Source organism: Acanthochromis polyacanthus, chromosome 4 (genome assembly GCF_021347895.1).
Source record: "Acanthochromis polyacanthus isolate Apoly-LR-REF ecotype Palm Island chromosome 4, KAUST_Apoly_ChrSc, whole genome shotgun sequence".
Lineage (NCBI taxonomy): Eukaryota > Metazoa > Chordata > Actinopteri > Pomacentridae > Acanthochromis > Acanthochromis polyacanthus.
Window position 1 is genome coordinate 42,680,097 of NC_067116.1, and position 20,166 is coordinate 42,700,262.

Sequence of the window (20,166 nt, forward strand, 5' to 3'; positions counted from 1 at the left end):
CTGTGTCCCGTCCGATCAGAGGGATGAAGGTGATCGAGAACCGAGCGATGAAGGACGAGGAGAAGATGGAGATCCAGGAGATGCAGCTGAAGGAGGCCAAACACATCGCAGAGGAGGCCGACCGCAAATACGAGGAGGTGAGGCTCTAACGTCCCTTCACTGACACATTTAATCACATAATACAATCACTTCTGCTCATTGCATGCTTTAAATGTCCTAAAATCTTCCCGTTTTTCGTCCCAGGTGGCTCGTAAACTGGTGATCCTGGAGGGGGAGCTGGAGAGAGCTGAGGAGAGGGCCGAGCTCTCAGAATGGTAAACCCGGTGAACTCCCGAACATACACAGATGCTCACAGATGTTTTTCTTACAATGAAACCAAGAGTGTGCCGGTTTCTCTCCACAGTAAAGCCAGTGACCTGGAGGAGGAGCTGAAAAATGTGACCAACAACCTGAAGTCCTTAGAAGCCCAGTCTGAGAAGGTGAGTGAAGGATTTTTACACATTTACAAGCAGTTCTTCTTGGGTACATTCTTAATATCTGTACTATAATAGTACATAGTATGCAAGAAGAAGATTTAGTGTTCCCTAATTTGGAACGTGTCAAGTACAGTAAGCCAAAAACACCGAGATGTCCTCCTATATCTGGTCAAATGTTGCAGTTTGGTTGCTTTTCTGGCCATTCATACTCACAATTCTCTGCACGGTTGCGTCTTGCACGAGTATGAACAGGGTTGAACCGAGAGAGCACAGGCACGACAAGCTTTTTTAGCTTTACAAACCGCGACAGTGAACGTTTAAGTTGCAGTGTTTTCCCTAACACCACATACCAAGAGCCCTACACCCAGAAGAGACATTAAAATGTGGTGGAAAACACCAGCTACATGCCTGTTTTTGCATGTTTTATTTATTCATTGAGCAATCGATAATCATAGACGCAGATTCCAACTGGCAGGAGGAGCCCGAGGGAGTGAACACGTTGGAAACAGGAGTGAGACTTTGCCAATATAATAAAAACTTATGCGTGCAGTAAGAATTCAGTTATTTCATATGTGGAGACGATAAAGTCAGATCAGATAATAAACAGGAGGTTTTGATAATAAGCCTTTATTAATCCCACAGTGGAGAAAATGGCATTGATACTACAGCAAAGGGGAAAGTGCAGACATGTCAGTAGAAAAATCCAAATGTAAATAAATCATAATATACAGAAGTAGTGCACATATTGGCGGTACAGCACAGATTCTTACATGAACAGAAAACTAGAGAGAAGTACTGATATTGCAGAAATTTGTCTGTAAATAGAGTTTTTAAATGTACAGAATATTATGAATGTGTTGATAATGTCTGATCTCAGTCTTTCTTTCTTCATTTACTAAAGGAATACACTCCTATTTTGCTATTATGAGACTATATGATAGTTAAAGTGTTTAGGATTCATAAAACACACATAATAACAACAACATTTTGACAGCGCAGTACTCCACCAAGGTTGTTCATTCCCCCATATGGCACTGCCAGAAATGCAGCATATTTTTGTAGAAATGCAACATTTATTTATTGGTTATTGATGATCAGAAATCACGACAACATAGAATGTGGTCATTTAATACAGACGTACCCACAAACACAATGACCTTACGCTGAGCACAGGCGTGTGTTATGCATGTGTACGTTATGTACGGATACTGAATCACATGACCTAAAAATGTAGCAGGAATTGATGGGACTCAGAAACATCCCCACAATGTAATCAACTGTTCCTTGTATGATTTCCGACAGATAAATCCGCAGTAGTGGATTTGTAGCAGCATCACAATCATGTGATCATCAGCAGGCAGCTGATGTAGTGTTCACTTGTTGTCATGGTTACAGTGACGCTATCTAGCAATGACACAGAAATCTTTAATAAATCCATGGATCCAGACTATAAGCTGCATCACTGCCAAAATCTAATGAGGTGGTCCTTGAGTCATTTCTGACCTTCCCTGAGAATTTCAAACAAATCTGCCTTTCTGTTTTTGAGTAATCTTGCTAACAGACTGACAGACAGACAAACCGACACCGATCGTCACATAACTCAATCCTTAGTGGAATAACTACATAGAAATATATGCGACCACTTGGATAAATGTGGATGATTTTTTGAGCAACTACATAAGAGTTAAGTATAGCTTCTGAATGCATGTTAGCATGAGTACAGATGTTTTCTGTATGCATCTGGAAACACACACATGTAGATGACGTATTCCACTACAGTGACAAAGTAGTGCAGCTGTAGTACTGACTCACTGAAAGTATGTGTCCTGGAATGCAGCCCCTGTTTTTCCACATAAAGCAGCAGAATCCAGCTCTTGTTTTATCCGTTAATGTTAAAGCATGTCAATGACAGGCTGTGAGGGGGACAGAAAACATACATCGCTGCTGAAAACGTCACTCTCTGCTGGTGTTATCCCAAAGCTTTACGAAGCTGCTTTCGTTCTCTTACACAAACAACCTAAATATACACGAGGCTGCACTCTGAACACCAGGTCTGACACCCGGCACGTCTCCGCCTCCCTGCATCCTGTCATTTAGGCTCCTCTCGTGGCTCAGCGGGCAGTAATTTAGCCGAGCCGTCCCACCTCCATTGTAATTGTGTGTCATCGCTCCCTGCTCACAACAGAGCCCATTTATTCTCCCCTTCAGGGTTGTACAGACGAAACTTATCAAAGACCCGATCTGCTTTGACTTTAAATACTCACAAACTGATCCTCCACATGACAAATTATCCTCTGAGGTAGCTTGTTTTTTTCTGATTTGGTCTTTAGGCTGCCTAAGCCTTCCAGTATGTAGCAGCTCAGCCAGTAGAGACCTGCAGAACATTCTTTGTTTGCAGCATTCCTCCCCATGCACAGACATGCAGCACAACGGCATGCCAGGCTTACCACATGACCACTTTCCTTTAGCGATATGTGTTGTGCTTTTGCTTCGGTCGGCATCGCAACCGAAGCAACCTGTTCCCAGGCCGGGCCAACACCTTCCTTTCTCAGGGCGTGGTGCCACAGGGCGCCCAAGATCTTCCAATGACGGCGTCGTTCGCTCTCTGTGCATTTCTGTGTGAAAGCGAGTGCGGGCATGTAGCTGAGTGGGTAATGCTGTTTTCTTTGTGTCTTTTCACAGTACTCAGAAAAAGAAGATAAGTACGAGGAGGAGATCAAAGTTCTGACCGACAAGCTGAAGGAGGTGAGGTCATGATTTTAGGGATTTCACAGCAGAAAAGAGTTCCAAAAAGAGCCAAGATTCTTCTGCTTTGGATGACTTTTATGTATAAGCGAGTGCCTGTCTGTTTTCAATGCAAATACATCACAAATGAAACTAAAAAACAGCTAAGACAGCCATCACGATTGAGCGTCAGTGCTTAAAATCCACAGAGGCTGCTTGGTTTTATGCCTCATGCTCCATTTCCCTACAATTTTCAACCTTTATCCACTATATATCCACCATCAAAAAGTCATACATAGTTAAAAATATTCCACTTTTTAGGATTCACAAAGAGGTCAAAGCTCTGACAAAGTGGAGATAAAATGTTGGTTTTAGTGATTTCACAGCAGAAAAGATTTCCAAAAAGATACAAGACTTTCCTCTCAGATTACACTGGTATATTTGAGCATGTATCTGTATGTTTTTAATGTGAAACAAATAACAAATGTCACACATAATTTGCAAAATGGCACTCAGGACACTAAAAAAACACAAAGATTGAGCATCAGTGCTAAAAATCCATCCAGAAATCTTTATTTTATGTCTCTTGTATTATTTCCCAACATTTTCAAACCTTTATCCACAATATATCCATTTTAGAAAGATCCAAGATTCTTCCTGTCTCATGACTTTGGCATATTTGAGCATGAACTTGTATGTATTTAATGTGAAACAAATCACAAATGTCACACATAATTGGCAAAATGACACTAAGGAAACTTAAAAAAAACTAAGACAGACATCATGATTAAGCCTAAAATCCATCCAGGAATCTTTATTTAATGCCTCCTACATTATTTCCCTTCATCATAAAAGTCCTAAATGCCAAAAAAATTCCACCTTTTAAGCATTTTGTCACTAAACTGATGATTTTAGCTTTTTTTTCTAATCAGATCCATATATAAATTCATCTAATCTCTAAATGTGAAGCATATAACTTGAAAATGACAGAACGGCTGCTGAAAACAACACACTGGATTCATGTGTTGGAGCTCGCTGACAGACTTGTTTCTGAATTCCCACCAGGCTGAAACCCGTGCAGAGTTTGCAGAGAGGACAGTGGCCAAACTGGAAAAGTCCATTGATGATCTGGAAGGTATGAGAGCAGCAACTTTCACACTAAAAAGGCAGCATTTCTTTTCTATTTTCACACATGAGGACAAATATCGATTGAATCCAGCGAACAGCCAGGCGTGTGCCCCCTGAGGAAGGGTTTAGCTCCAGTAAATTCAGACGTGTTTGCTGAGGAACCACAGGTACAACTTAATGCGCACATGCAAAACCACTTAGCTCAATCTGACATGGATCCCAGAAGGAGTGTCCTATTTCAACATGACTGGAAACATTTTTCTTTTTTTTTTTTGTGGCAAAGAAAGCGTTCAAATCTATGGAAAGTCCTTACCTAAGACAAGCTAATAAAAGCCCCTTGTTTCTGAAGGACGAGCATTTGATGTCAGCCAGGCAGCAAAGAGGACAGAATGTGCTCGACGTGTTTTTAGGTCAGCGTTATTTAGCTGTCGAACCGCAGGAAGCTCACTTTATAGAGGTATCCGAGCACTTTTATGAGGGAGCAGGTTTGGATGCTCACCCAGCAAACGAGCCTAATTAGATATGCATCGTTCTGTCTTCCAAGCATCTCTGCATCTTTTAAAAAGGCCTGACCTCCTTTTTTCTCTCTCTCTCTTCCCCCTTCCTCCCTCTGCTCTCTCGCCTCCTTCCCGTCCTGCTTTCTTGCTTGTCTGTGTCGCTGCTGTCCTCCACACCTGCCTGTCCTGTCCACCTCTGGCCTCCAGATGAGTTGTACGCTCAGAAGCTGAAGTACAAGGCCATTAGTGAGGAGCTGGACCATGCCCTCAATGACATGACTTCTCTGTAGACGTCTTTTTTTTCCCCGCTTCTGTCTGACGCTCCATCTCCTCTCTGTGCAAAACATGATTCATTAAAAGTCCTTTTCTTTCCTACTTTGCAGCTTTTGCCTCCTTTTTTTCCCCTCAAAGCAGAATAGTGTGGCATTTATTGTGTAGCATCAGCTGTGTAAATAGTAATTTCTTGTTATAAGGAAGCCTGATTGTACGACATACAAGGTGAGGAACTTCTGATGTAGTTGTTGCTGTGGATTAACACAGTTTGCAATCCTTTAAATTTAAATCTAACATTAATGATGCAGCCCATAAAGTACATGCACATCCGCCCTGTACTGTGCTTCTAACAGTCTTCTAGGAGATCATGCATGAAAGACACCGTGTTGTGGTGGATTTTATTTTGCATGTGGCACACGTTTAACCAAAGCAGTCATGCAAAACATCTGTCCAGCAGAGCAGTGCCGGGATGCAGTTTGGCGAACCTCCTAAAGAGATTAAATTGTCGTGTTGTGCTATTATCTGGCGGTTGAAGGTTCACTGTGTCACGCTTTTTTTCTTTTGCAGAGAAACTATCAAGTGCCAAAGAGGAGAACCTGAACATGCACCAAGTCCTGGACCAGACCCTGCAGGAACTGAACAGCTTATAAACCCACCGAGACGAGGCTGGAGAGGACGAGATCGTCATCAACATTCCATTCAACGTTCGACTCCATTCCGCATTTCGAGCTGTAAAATCTTTATTCCCCCACGTTTAAAAAAAAAAGAAAAAGGGGGGGATTAACTTAATGCTTGTCCCTTGATGGTTTTTTTTATTATTTTTATTCTAAGGCACAACTTTTTCTTTTTTTTTTAAAGGTGGGAAATCATTTGGAACCCATTGCTTCTTCCTGTCTATCTTTTATTTTTATCTCCAGCTGTGATTTCAGAAAATTATTTTTTTTTCCCTTTTTGACCACTTATTTAGGAAAAAAAACTGGCAATAAATTCACCCAAAGAAACCTCAGATCTGGTCACTCAACCACTCAAAACTGGCTCCGTTCTTTTTGTTTTTTTTTCCATTCTGTGTGCACATATTGTCTGGTTATTTTTACTACGTGGGCTTCAGGTGCCATCGGGTTTCCCTTCCCTCTGCGTTTGTGTGGCTCCCAAGCGCCACCTAGTGGTGATATGAAGTTAGTAAACAGTTATTTTTGTACCATCCTTAGTGGCTGCAAGTGAACAGACATTTTACACGTTTGTGTTGGTTGCAGCAGTAAAAATCTCCCCCCCAAATCTGTGTTTAGTGGACAGATGGCCTCATGGAAAAGGCTTCAGGCACAAACTGCTCAGTGTTTTTACATTTAATTGGAATTTCTAGCCTCTTTTTCCAAATTTTGAATGAACAGAAGCCGACTCTGTGCACGTTTAAACTTTCCCTGAGCTCCATCTGACCACTTCACCGCCAACGATACGCCATAATGTAGCCGATATTTACTAGATTTACAATATATTGTATTACATGAGCGAGCTGAACCCCAAACCACTGGAAGCTCAGTCAGCAGGTTTTTATCAACCATGGATACTTATTGTATATAGTAGAAGAATGTTAGGTATGTGAGAAGTTGTACTGCTTTGATTTTTTTCCGTTTTGTTTCATTTACACCACTTCTTTTTCGCCAGGGGAACTCTCAAGACCAAAGAACACACACGTAACACAGACGATTATTCCTCAAATGTTTTATTTTGTTTGTTAGTGATGGTCTTCGTGGTTTCATCTCATGCCAGGGCCACGGAAAGGCGCCTCACATTTGATCGAGAGCATCTTCTTGAAATATTTCACTCACCACCCCACGCCCCCCCTCCATGTCAACCTAATAAATGTTTTACAGAAATCACGACTCGTTTTGACTTTTTTTTTTTTGTGCAATTTGGTGATTCTGAATTTTGTCTCATTTCTGAAATGGTGCAAATGTCGCTTCATTAAGTGCTTCATCGCGTCAATTAGATGTTTGTACAGCTCAGACCTACAGCGCCTACAGGAATGTAAATGCGTGCACGTGATCCTCGGTCTGTCTCATAGAACCTCTTATGATCCATTAAACCCCACGACGGGGTGAAGTTTCACTCCGACAGAGGGGATTTCTCTATTTCTGATTTTAGACACGGAGAGCGTGACTTCTTGGTGCATTCTGCTGCTTCCTTCTTATGGGGTGGGATGTTGTTCAGGTGTATTTCCTTCGAAAGGCGCAACCTGGAGGGACAAAAATCAAACATTTCAGCCTCTCTGTGCAAGAATAGGAACGAATAGAACTGCACTGGAACAAAAATAGAAACGCAGCATGTGTACACAATCTAAAATGTCATGAAATATTTTTGGAAACATCTTTTTTGTGTTTCAGAAGGTGTGGCTACATTGGACACAAATACAAATGATATTTTGTTTATTGTTTACAAGAAAAACTAAAAAAAACTAACTTCTACCAAAATGACTCAATGCTCAGACTTTCTTATTTTTATGGAACCAATCAATTTTTAGTTTTTTTTAGTGCTTTTAAGTATTTGTTTAGGATCTACTGAAAGAAATTGCACTTGAACACCTAAGAGTGATTCTTAATGCAATATTTCACAAATATGTGGGGTGCCTGAAAACCTTTTTCCACCATTGTATGTTGTTGATTTCTACGCATTCTTTTTAACACGCAGGAGTAAAAATGTTTTTTTCCAACATTTTGCATAGCTGTGTGGAGCATAATCCCACTCTTTCTGAAGGACTTGGTGGACATTTTGAGAGACTAAATCACATTATCGAGCATCCAGAGGTGTGTAAAATGATTTGTCAGATGACAAGTGGTGCAGCTGTGGACAGCTAAGTGCCTGGGTTTGAACCTAACCGACAAACCAGCTTCCTGTTCTCGACTTTCGCTTCCTGTCATTTGAACGAAGCTGCGTTTTCAAGTGTCCTTTTATAGTCACTGCTCAAAGGAGTGTCTGTGCTCTTTACAGTATCTGATCTTTGTCCTTTACAGCCACACCTGACGGGGTGCGGATGAACTCACTGGTCTGGAAACTGTTTGTGCACAGTCAGCTAAACTTAACCCACTTTCTGCCAAGAGCAATGAGGTAGAGAAGAGGACTATTTCTATCTTTTTTTTTTCATTTAAATGCCAGTTTGTGACATGTTTCATACCAGCGGTCAGTTTGCATTTCCCGCCTCGAGGCCTGCAGAGGATTATGGAGCAGCCTGCACACGGCACAACGGTCTGGGCGTGACTGAAGATGGTGGTGATCCTGTAGCAGCCTGGAAAGCAGATGAACCGGAATATGAGACACAAAAACAATCAATGCGAATAAATAAATCAGCAACATGAGCACCGAGGTCGTACCCATGCACTTGACGTCCATGAAGTAGGAGTTGGGACTCTGCACCAGCCTCCTCTTCTTATGTTTCCTCCTCTGCTCAGCCAGACTGGGGTGCAGCAGATCTTTAGCCAACTGCAACAGAGAGCAGAGCATTTTTAATTAATGGGCACTCTGGTGGAGAATCTGTGTTTTACTCCCGTCTATTTTATTCTTTTTTTTGCGTATTTCATGTACTAGTAGTAACTGTTCGCGCTCTCATGTGAAGGTTTGTCTTTCATCCAGTCTTATTTGGAGACCTTGGAGCTCACAGGAGGCTTTATCACGTCTTTGGAAGGCTTCTGAGTCCCTCTTTAGCGGAACAGACAAAGCAAAGACAGACTGAACACCAGCTTTACTTACTCAACTGGCAGGAGAATGAAAGAGAAACTTCTAAATGACTAAGAACCTGAGTCAGAGTCTATTTTATTGCCAAGATGGAATGAGGAATTTGACTTAAAGGAGAAGTATAATTAAGGACGAATGACTAAAAGCGAAAGTTACAAGTCAAACGTTCATATGTTTATTATTATTATTTCTGTTTTTATACTTAATTTTTATACTTAACTGTGATTTAACTTCTTAATGCTCTTTTTTATTGTAAATACCACCACAATTTTGCACTTTAATTCTTCTTTTTGCACATTAGCTTCCTTATTTTTTTTCCTAAATGTAACGTGTTGTCGCTGTAATCAAACAATTACCTTTAAACATTTTCTTCAATTAAAATGTAGAAAAAACAACTATGAATTGTGGTCATTTTACATAAAAAACAATCTTTAATATTTATGGCCCAGAATTGAGATCTACCAACAGTGTTTAATATTTAAAAACGCAAATGACACTGAAATACCTGAAACAATAAAGGATGAGGCAAGTTACATGCTTATAGATGAGGCACATTTATTGATAATAAATTATCTAAGTCTGTTAAATACATTTCAAAATAAATACCTCCACTCTTTGTGAATTTAATTTATAATAACAATGCACTTTAACACCAAATAAATGCGACAGAATTACAGTTCAAACGCTTGAATAACATAATGTGTTTACAGCAGAACGCCCCCTACAGTCAGAAGAATGAATTACATGTCATAACAGGAGCACAGACATGCCCAGACAAGTCCAGGCATCTTTCCCACCAGCTCTACATTTAATGCACTATATAGACACACATATTAACATATTTTAGCAAATTCACACTGTAGCCCCGTGCAGGAATAAACTTTAATCATAAAACCTTCATATATTATTATCTTGCATTCTGAGTTCATGACAATATCCAAGCAGCTTTCTGTCAATCTCATGATTTTCTACAACTTCTAATATTTCTACCCAGATTTTTTCTAATGAAAAAAAAACATAATATTTTTACTTACAGGCATTTTGCTCAGTCTCGTGGGTGTCTTTCGTCTGGTATAAATAAGATGTGATGTCTTCTATCAGCCCTCAGATGAGCCTCCAGATTCACCTGCAGCTTCTTGTTGATCTGGTCAACGTTTGCATCAGAATGAAACAGCAGGACAGGAGTTTTTCTGTTCCAGGGAGGAGCTACAGGGGAAGAAAAATAATGGCAGAACTGGTTCTGATACTTTCTAAATGGAACAAACAGGAGTCAAAGCAAAAAATGAAAAATAAATTAGTTAAATGTTTCTGGCAGAACAGCTGCACTCATTTTCCAAATGCTGTGTTGTCTGGATGTCTTTAAATAAAAATATATAAATAAAAACTGACCGAGCAGGTCCATACAGTCAATTAATTCTATTATTGACAGAACAAACAGGAGTCAAAGCAAAAAAAAAAAAAAAAAAAAGCACTTTTAAACAATTTTTTTTCTTTATTCTACTAGGTAAGATCGGTTGAGAACAAGTTCTCATTTACAACGATGACCTGGCAAGATGCCCCAGCAGGAAGAAAGATAACAAATAAACAAAACATATACAAAAACAACAACAACAACAACACACAAGTGTTTAAACAGAGAATAAAGCTAGATGTTTCTGTCAGAACAGCTGCACTGATTTTCCAGGTAGCATTTCGTCTGGATATCTCTAAATATAAATAAATAAAAACTGACTAAACTGGTCCATCGTGTTAACTAGTGCTCTATAAATAGAACCAACAGGAGTCAAAACAGAAAATAATTGGCTTAATGACTCTTCAGAACAGCTACACTGATTTCCCAGGTAGCATTTTGTCTTGATATTTTAAAAATAAATAAATAAAAACTGACTGAACTGGTCTATCCAGTCAATAATTTCTATAAAAATAGAACAAACATAGGAATCAAAGCAAAAAATAATTAGCTAAATGCTACTGCCAGAACAGCTACACTCATTTTCCAGATATTATTTTATCTAAACGTCTTTAACATAAAATAAAAATAAAATTAAATTAAATTAAATTAAAACAACAACAGCCATAATAATAACAATAATAATACACAAATGAAATAAAAAAAAATGTTTTCATTTTTTATGAGTTTTGCTGTCGTGGTTATTTTAAATGCTGAAAATACCTTAAATTTCTTTTTATACTCACACTAACTCAATGATGCCTCCTGGAATGTTTCATAGAGGGGGTCACTGAAAATCACCCAAAAATCCCAAAGCCAAAACTGAACTTTACACTGTTGTTGTACAGATACAAGTTGAAAACTGTGCCAACATAAGATTAAGAAATCACAGATTTTGGTGTTTTATTTTACAACAAATGTCATTAACTACCTGATGTTCACAGACTAATGCAGGTACATTTAGAGTTTCAGTGAATGGACTATATTTGAGTGGGACAAAAATCACCCACACATGCAGAATCAACGGCAGTGTATTTGAGAATTAATTGAAAATTACGGTCATATATGGTGATAATTTATGAAATGTCAGCAATTTATCTTACAATACAATGTGTTCTCATTGTTTTTGGGCTACCTACTGTCATTTTTTAATATCTCATGATAAGAGGTCGCGTTATTTAAAGCATCAATTAACAGAATAATGTCTGTGCTGCAAATTTCCTGCTATGAAAGGGAAAATCTCCCTAGGTAATAAAAAATGAGATGACATAAATATATAAACTGTGACTCTCTGTGTGGCATACTGTGATTTAAAATTAGATCCTGTTCAGTCCTGTCTCCAGTTTAATTTATAATTATAAGTAGTTTAAATTACTGCTGTATTGTGTTGTGCGTGGCTGCACAGTGAAATAGTGGTTAGCACTTTCGCCTTGCAGCAAGAAGATCCCTGGTTCAAATCCCGGCCTGGGCCTGGGATCTTTCTGCATGGAGTTTGCATGTTCTCCCTGTGCATGCGTGGGTTTTCTCCGGGTGCTCCGGCTTCCTCCCACAGTCCAAAAATATGCTGAGGTTAACTGATTACTCTAAATTGTCCGTAGGTGTGAATGTGAGTGTGATTGTTTGTCTGTATATGTAGCCCTGTGACAGACTGGTGACCTGTCCAGGGTGTCCCCTGCCTTCGCCCGAGTCAGCTGGGATAGACTCCAACACCCCCCGTGACCCCAGTGAGGATAAAGCGGTGTATAGAGGATGGATGTATGGATGTGTTGTGCATAAATGTGCCACCTCTGGAGCCACTCATATTCATCCTGCTAGATATTTAATCTAAGAGGAAAAACTCCTATAAACAACTGGAAGGAACAAACTAAACTCCAGTTCTTGTTAACACTTTCACATCTGTGTGCACGTCCATCAACCTTCACACAAGATACAGTTTGTGACTGCTGTTAAAGGACGTGCACACAGATGTCCAAGTGTTAACCCTGTGGTCTAGATACATGAAAATATTATTATTATTTTCTTTTTTTAGCATAAAGGGTTAACAAATTTATCTTTAAATTGTCTTTGCACTCTTAATATATCAAATAGTTGTGGGATATTTGTAATATTGCCTTGTCAGTTGGTAAAAGATTAATTACTTCCCCTAATTTTGACGTCACCCGCACTACCAAATTGGTCCGTGTATGTTTTGGCAATGGGATTTTCAGTTCTGAAACTGGTATTGAAATACAAAAAACGAGTGATTATTTGATTTTCGGTGTACCCGTTTCAGAACGGAAAATCCCTTTGCAAAAATATACACGGACCAAAATTAATATTTTATTTCATTTATTTTTAATTAAGAAATATATTAATTTATTTTTTGCAGAACAAGTTAGTTTCTTTAAAATGAAACAATAAATTTTCAGAATTTTTACTCCGGGTGGCGACATATATCAAACCGAGCGAACCCAGCATCTTCCCGGAGCCACGACGACAGAGAAGATTGACGGGTGATCCGACCAAAGGAGAATCTCGACAACAGTGACGTCTGTGTCTAAAAAAGCGGGGCGGGACATCCGCAGTAGTAAGCTAGCTAATAACATGGCGAAGACTTACGATTACTTGTTTAAACTACTTTTAATCGGCGATTCGGGCGTCGGAAAGACCTGCGTGCTATTCAGATTTTCAGAAGATGCCTTCAACTCAACGTTCATCTCCACTATAGGTGAGTAAAAGTCGTAGTATTAGTATTAACTTAGATTGAAAAGTGGCACAGGAGCAGCCCATCCCGTCGTGCTAATTCGTTGCTAACTTTTCATGCTAGCATTGGTGGCTAGTCAGGAAGCTGCTCAACTGGCTGGTTTGAGGGGCTTTTTCAGGACCCTCTCTGACACTTCAACCAGCTAGAATATTCAGAGAGCCCCAACATGAATGATCTGAACGGGCGTGGCCCCCTTTTTTGATTTTTATACATAACTATGGCAAGCTGAGCTAACATGCTACAAAGCTGCTAGTCAGCTAGTTTAGTCAGTTGGCAGAGTCATTTCCCTTCTATGACCAGCTGCCTTGTACTTCGTACTCTTGTATCAGACGTTACAGAAAGTATTAATTATCTCCATAATCATTCCTCTGCTTCTAAAATAAACCCACAATGTCACTGTCAGTGGGATGCTGAGTCAGTTTGGGTGACTGTCACATGTTGTTGTGCTTATAGTTGTGTGATTTGTGTGACTTTTGTTTTTCTTCAGGTATTGACTTCAAAATCAGAACAATAGAATTAGATGGGAAGAAGATCAAGCTACAAATATGGTAAGATACTCAAATATAAAGTGTACGTCCACCAGACAGCTTGTGGATGACAGTGAGAGTCGGTTGCCTTCTTATTACATACATCAACCTTAAACTAATGTAGTATAATACAACATGCCTGCACTGTTTCCTGCTTCCATGAAGGTTGCAGTGCTCAGTTTTCTCTATGTTCATAATTCAACAGCATCACAAACTATAGCTTCTTGAGTAACCTTAAAATTCCAATACTGTGCCTCTTCAGCAAATGAATGAAAGTCCCAAAATGGATTCAGTTTTTCAACTCAAATCCTTGAACGATGGTTTAGTTAACCATGAATATGTAACCCCAGTTAAAATGTGTACCTTCAGTGTTTGAAACTCTGAAAGCAGCACGTTGTGAGAGGGTAAGATTATACAAAGTTTGAGCTAGGAGTGCTACTTGGAGCGTATCACCTCAAAGGCTCCCTGGCTTGTAAAGCTGGAAGGTGATATAGTTGTTAGGGGGCTTGAGGAGTAGTAATGTCCTAATATCTAATCAAGTTTTAGTTTATACCTGCAAATTTGAAACAACCAAAGGATATAATAAAAATTGACTTTCACGATATGGTCCTTGACGTTAAAACATCATCTTTAAACTAATACTTTACACTTTAACCTTAAAGACATGTTTTTTGAAGGTCACTTGTTTAAGTGTGTACTGATTAAAGAATTACCTAGACTGTGTGTAGACCATGTGGCCATTGTACAGCAGAACAATATCTGTAAATGTCATGACATGTTTCATAGAGCTAATCACCTAAATTAGTATGGAACCATAGCAAAGTAGATTATTATATCTGGAAGTCTGTAAAAGAAGTTGTTTAAGGAACAGTTAGCATTGGAGCTATGTATTTACAAGCAGTTCTGGGACTTCAGGCAGCATCTTATAGCCCTCTATTCACACCAAGCAGACACTATTGGATGTTGTGGTGACTAGTTTGTAATCTAACGACACACAACATGAAAATAAGAGCGTTACAGATTTGATTTTGTATTTATGTTTGTAAACATTTGAAAAATTATCTGCTTCTTGTTCTTCTAATCTCTTTCTTGATTTCACAAAATGAAACTGACATTTAAATTTTTCACTTAGTCCTTAAAATATCTGAGAAACTATGGGTTGGGCAGAGTGAATGGCTTTGGGAAGGTTCTGCAAGACTGCATTAAGAAATGTGTTTTTCTGTGTAGGGATACAGCAGGACAGGAGAGGTTCAGGACCATCACAACAGCCTACTACAGAGGAGCCATGGTGAGTTGCATCGTCAGCCCTTCTAATAATGCAATAACGGAGATTATCTTTGGAAACTGATTAGCTAAAATGGTAACCCTCTCAGATGTGCGCACTGCAACATAAACCTTTACCAGAACCACACCCATCGTTGTTGTTGTTGTTCATGTTGTACACACCTGGAAAACCTGAGGAGTGCTCTGTACATCGCTGTGGTATTTTCTTTAGCCTCTCCTTCAGTTCAAGTTTAACTGGATGCCTGTCTTTGCATAATTTAATTCAGAAGCCTCATTGATTCTTGTCACCTTTGCTGCTTTTTCTTGAGGCTCCAAAATAACAAAACTCCTCACTAGTAAATTATGACATGTAAAGTTAACCAGTCTGTCTTTATGAATGAATGAAAATGACTTCACTGCTGTCTGCTGATCCTTTTCTTATCTTCTGCTCTATGAACTCTCCAGGGCATCATGTTAGTGTATGACATTACCAACGAGAAGTCCTTTGACAACATCAAGAACTGGATACGGAATATAGAAGAGGTAAACCCTTAATTTTTTCTTTTTATTCACTACTTCTGTGCCCTTTTTGAATGTTTTATTTTTGGCACTGAAGAGCTGCAGTGTGTGTCCATAGTGAAACACATTTTATTACAGACGGTTCCTTTCTGTTCAACATGCCCACTTCCTTTTTCTTTAGCATGCCTCAGCAGATGTGGAGAGGATGGTCCTCGGGAATAAATGTGACGTCAACGACAAGCGACAAGTGTCCAAAGACCGAGGAGAGAAGGTGGGGATGATCAGTTTGGCAATGGATGCAGTGAAAACTTAGCCTAGCCGCGCTAGACAACCCACGGCAATGAATTTAATTCTCTGCCAGGGTGGGTCTAGTTACCCTCCATAAGGCTCCAGGCTGGATGCTCCTAAAACTGGCCGGACCAATCACCATGAAGTGTAGAGTCAGAAGGCGTAACTAAGTGACGACAGAGGCGTGACGATTCTGACAGAAACAACCGGCGCACAATAAACAGTTATCTTTGGACTCGGCTTTGGCCACAGCCCTTAAAGATTTGAAGCTAAAATTCAACTTGAAAGATAAACAAAGGACGGCACTGAAGTGTTTCATTGAGAAGAAAGACGTATTTGGACTTATGCCGACGGGATATGGCAAATCCTTAATATACCAGTTGGCTCCGCTGGTTGGGAAGCTAATGGGACTTAGCCACAATCCGCCGGCGCTCTAGGAGCCTATTCGTTTGATTGGTTGTATACCTACCCAGTTGCTGCAGAGTGATTTGATAGACAACCTTTTAGCCCGCCTCCCTCCCTGTCGAGCGGCCCTAGACCCTTGTGCCTTCAGAACATGGGTCTAGCGCGGCTAGGCTAGTGAAAACTTGATATAAATGCACTATTCTCTGACATTGATTGTATCTCTATTCTCTTTCTGTCAGCTGGCGCTGGAGTATGGGATCAAATTCATGGAGACCAGTGCAAAGGCAAACATCAACGTGGAGAATGTGAGTTCTAACTTTTACTAAAATTACAGATTCATAGGTGAAATAGTGTTGTAAGAGCTGACAAACATTCTTCATTTTTTCCGTCTGGAAAATGTGCTTAGGAGAAACTATATTTTAAAGTTGACTCCCATCACAGACAACCTTTGTGTCTAGTAAGAAATATACTGAAAAAACTGAAAGTAAAAGTTCAGCTTATTAGGAAGTTGTTTGCTGACAGCTAAATGACGAGACTGATTCATATCAGCCTGTGAAATGCGACAGCGGTAGCTTACGGTGTTATAGGTGAATAGTAATGACTTTTCTTACTGAGATTCTCCTCCTTAGAATCACCACCACTAATTGCTCATGTTCTTTCGCCTGCAGGCCTTCTTAACCCTCGCCAGAGACATTAAAGCAAAGATGGACAAGAAGCTGGTAAGAATTTAAAGCACCGGGAACGCTATTTGTCGTAAACCAACCGTATTTATTGTGCGAGTGGTGGATATATACTGGAATTTGGTCATTTCAATCGGCTTTTCTGTTTGTTTTCTCACTCCAGGAGGGCAACAACCCGCAGGGCAGCAATCAAGGAGTAAAGATCACAGAACAGCCCAAGAAGAGCAGTTTCTTCCGCTGCACGCTGCTGTGAGAAGACGGGATTCTGCATCCGCCATCGCCTTAACTTGTGTCCCCCACTGGACAGAACTGGACAGAGCCCACTCTCATCTCTCTTCCTCACTGGTCTTCCTCCGTCTCCTTCTGATTTGTCCTGTGATTATCAAGTTAGGAAAAAGTGTATCTTTCCCTCGGTTTACCGGTCTTCCTTTGACTCCTGTGGATCTAAGTACTGTGGCCTCTGTTACATCCTAAATCTGAAATCTTTTTTTTTTTTTTCCCCTGAGACTGACGGTTTCATCTTTTACTTCACTTTTAAAAGGCTGCCTCTTTGTGAGACGCTGAGAACGATCAAACCTTTCCTGCCCATAGTCTTAAGCTCTCACCTACGGGTTACATGTTGTTAATATCATCCTTATTTATATCCTTACTGGCCAAATTATACTAGTCTAATGTGCTTAAATTAAAAAAAATGCTCCATTGATCACATGGTAAGAGCACAATCTCACTTATATACTTTTTAAGCTATTCTACTAAATGTTTGTACTGACAGGGTGGTTGAGATTTATTTTTTTTTGCATCCACATGTAAATGCAGAAACATATATCACCGATTATATTTCGCCGTATGAAATGGTTACGCCAGTGTATTTTACTCATCATATCAACAGTCGGGTTTACATGTCTTCTGTCCACCTTTTCTGTTCGTTTCTGTTGACTTCTTAGGCTCAAACATTCCATTCCTCTTGCCAACATGTTTATGTGCAATGTTGTGTCTGTAGAGCCCGGGTTTGTCCGCGTTCAAAGTGTTCACGTGGCTGCAGTAAGGCTGGGCTCTCGGCAGAATCTGCTTGTTTTAAGGGCACACAGATTACTTTTGTAGTTGCTCTCCGCAGTATTTTAGGTATTGCAGTGTAAGAAAAAGCAAACCCATGGCTGGTGTGAGATTATGAGTGTTCACCGCAGCTCTGCAGGTGAGCTGGCACTACCTGAATCTAACACCTGGAGGCAATTAGGTTACACTGAAGGAATCGCAGAGACGATGAAATCCTTGTTTTATGCATTCGTACTTCTTCCAGTTGTCCGTTCCGATTGGGGGGGGGGCACATACACAACTGTTTTCTGGGCCTTGGATTGGGGCTGTGCTGTAGCAGTATTTATGGAGTGAAGCAAAAACATAGCACCAAAATGACAAAGTGCCCTTTTTATGTTCTTATTGATTATGCACTTTTTTTTCCTTTCTGTGTTTAAAAAAAAAAAGAGAGAAGAAAAAAAATGTCTTAACATTTATTGACTGTTTGTCGCAAGTCTTAACTGAAAACAAAGAATACTCGTGCACAACATTTCCCTGTACCTTATCTGAGCTTCCTAAAAACATCAGAGCACTGAAACTTCTCTTTTTAGTCGTTATATTGAAGGTATTTTCCCCTACTTTCATTTTCTCTCGCTCAATGATTTGGCAGGTTTCTTCTTTTTTTTCCCAGCTTCTTGTACATTCGCCGTTGATGCTTTTGGGAACCCCAGACGTCCTCTTTTATGCCGCCTCTCTCCAGATATCCTCTGTGTTTTGGCCCAGCATCATGGCCGTCTGAACTATGCATTCTGGGTGCGTAGAAAAACCTCAAAAAGCTTTGCACATTCAACTTAACGAGCTTTATTTGAGATTAGAAATGTGCAGAGGCGCTTCGTTGTTTTATTTTCTGCTGTCACTCCGAACTCACGCTTAGAGAGCTGCTCAGAGGATAAAAAATAGGAATTGAATTCTGGTTAAAATCGCATCAGCGCTTGTACGAATTGAACAAATTGTTGAAAGTGGTGCTGAAGAGTCTTTGAATCAAACCTGTAACTTCACAAATGTTTTCTTGCGGATGTAAGAAGCGCTTCTTTTGTTGAACTGGTTCTCTGAAAGTTCAGGTTTGTGGGCTTGAGTTTGGCATCATTTTGATCTAGATTTTTTTTCTTTTGATTGGAGTCTCCTTTTTGCGATTCTCTCCCCTCATAAATCTGGCAGTTCTGTCTTCACATATCTTAAACATTCCTTGACCAAATTTGGATTTCTTCCCCGATTATTGTCGGACTTCACATGGAATAAATGAAAAAAATTCAGCAGTTGTAAATAAGATCTACAATGATTGTACTGTAGTTTCATAAATCTTATTGATCTACACTTTTTGTAGATATGTGTACTTTTGATGATTTATTAAAAATGAGATTCTTAAAGAGGTTTGGTCACATTATTGTATTTTTTTTATTTTTACACAATCATTATCTCAGCTAATAAACATCACAAACAAAATGGAGAACGGTATTTTAAATATTTGTCAGTTTGATATTTGAATTGTAACCAGCATCCATAACCCACTTTACTAAAAAAATATTGAAAAGTATTATATATTCTATTAAAACTAATGTATGGAAGGCTGTTCATGGTTCTCTAGAAGAGAAATTATGTTAAATTGGAACTAAAGAATAGATAAAATGTGCGAACAACATGATGAACAAAAAATGGCTTTCTAGGAAGAACAGAGTACATAAAAAAAGTAAACGATGGATGGAGTTTGGGCTTCTGAGAAGTGATGCCAACAAGGAAGAGCCTTGAACCTGCATTCTTTCTAGCAGCCAGCAGGGGGCGACTCCACTGGTTGCAGAAATAAGTCAGATTGTATAGAAATCAATGAGAAAATGAGCCGATTTCTCACTTGATTTGTTGCCTCATTAAACATTTTCCTCATTAATTTATGGTTTCAATCTCTAGTTTCAAGTCTCCCTCAGTACAAAATGATGTTGATTTAATATACTATGGTCCCATTCAGAGGAGAATAGACGGTAAAGCAGAGTATGTTTTAGAGTTGACTTGTAATTGGCAGATCACCACCATATCGCCATGCTTAGCGTTACCAAGTACTCAGTTAGTTCCACCTGTCACCAGTTCTATCTGCTTCAAATCAGCATTCTTATCTTCTACGTACAATTGATGTTCAGACTGTACTGAATCCTCTGCAGGGCTTGTTGCTTTTCCACCCGCTGCTGAGAAATGTTGTCAAACTGGTGACACTGCTGCTTTCAGTTTGTATATGATAAGAGTTAAATAAACCATCAGTGGCACCATCAAGATAAACGCCTCTGATAAACAAGTCCCTAAACTGGGACAAAGCTATGCATCATGTCCGTCTTTTTCATTCTATACTGCGCATGTTATGTGCACACTAAAACAACACAATATAATGCACATGGAGTTTCTTTGGGTTT

The 20,166-nt window shown here is 39.6% G+C and overlaps 3 protein-coding genes across 6 annotated transcripts in view; 2 read left to right on the forward strand and 1 right to left on the reverse strand.

The window, feature by feature from the left end:
- tpm4a (tropomyosin 4a) overlaps positions 1-6,975 on the forward strand; it is a 34,130-nt gene extending 27,155 nt beyond the window's left edge. For 2 of the 4 annotated variants that reach the window (XM_051947725.1, XM_051947727.1), the window contains 6 exons: positions 20-137; positions 244-314; positions 404-479; positions 3,159-3,221; positions 4,266-4,335; positions 5,033-5,200. In XM_051947725.1, coding sequence (XP_051803685.1) covers positions 20-137; positions 244-314; positions 404-479; positions 3,159-3,221; positions 4,266-4,335; positions 5,033-5,115 — 481 coding nt within the window. In that variant the 3' untranslated portion in view covers positions 5,116-5,200. Of the gene's footprint in view, positions 1-19; positions 138-243; positions 315-403; positions 480-3,158; positions 3,222-4,265; positions 4,336-5,032; positions 5,201-5,665 lie in introns of those variants that run through there. The other 2 variants (XM_051947724.1, XM_051947726.1) reach the window with 1 other exon arrangement.
- LOC110945863 (40S ribosomal protein S27-like) lies at positions 6,803-10,009 on the reverse strand. Its single transcript, XM_022187452.2, has 4 exons — positions 9,859-10,009; positions 8,464-8,572; positions 8,268-8,378; positions 6,803-7,331 (listed from the first exon to the last, which is right to left on the reverse strand). The coding sequence occupies exons 1-4, from the start codon at positions 9,862-9,864 to the stop codon at positions 7,303-7,305; spliced, it is 255 nt and encodes an 84-aa protein (XP_022043144.1). The 5' UTR covers positions 9,865-10,009; the 3' UTR covers positions 6,803-7,302.
- A 2,800-nt stretch (positions 10,010-12,809) lies between these two features.
- Positions 12,810-19,139, forward strand: LOC110969716 (ras-related protein Rab-8A). The gene is made up of 8 exons (XM_022219868.2): positions 12,810-12,981; positions 13,505-13,565; positions 14,772-14,832; positions 15,273-15,350; positions 15,508-15,597; positions 16,259-16,324; positions 16,688-16,738; positions 16,863-19,139. Exons 1-8 carry the CDS (start codon positions 12,858-12,860, stop codon positions 16,950-16,952), a joined length of 621 nt encoding a protein of 206 aa, XP_022075560.1. The 5' UTR covers positions 12,810-12,857; the 3' UTR covers positions 16,953-19,139.
- The last annotated feature ends 1,027 nt before the right edge of the window (positions 19,140-20,166 follow it).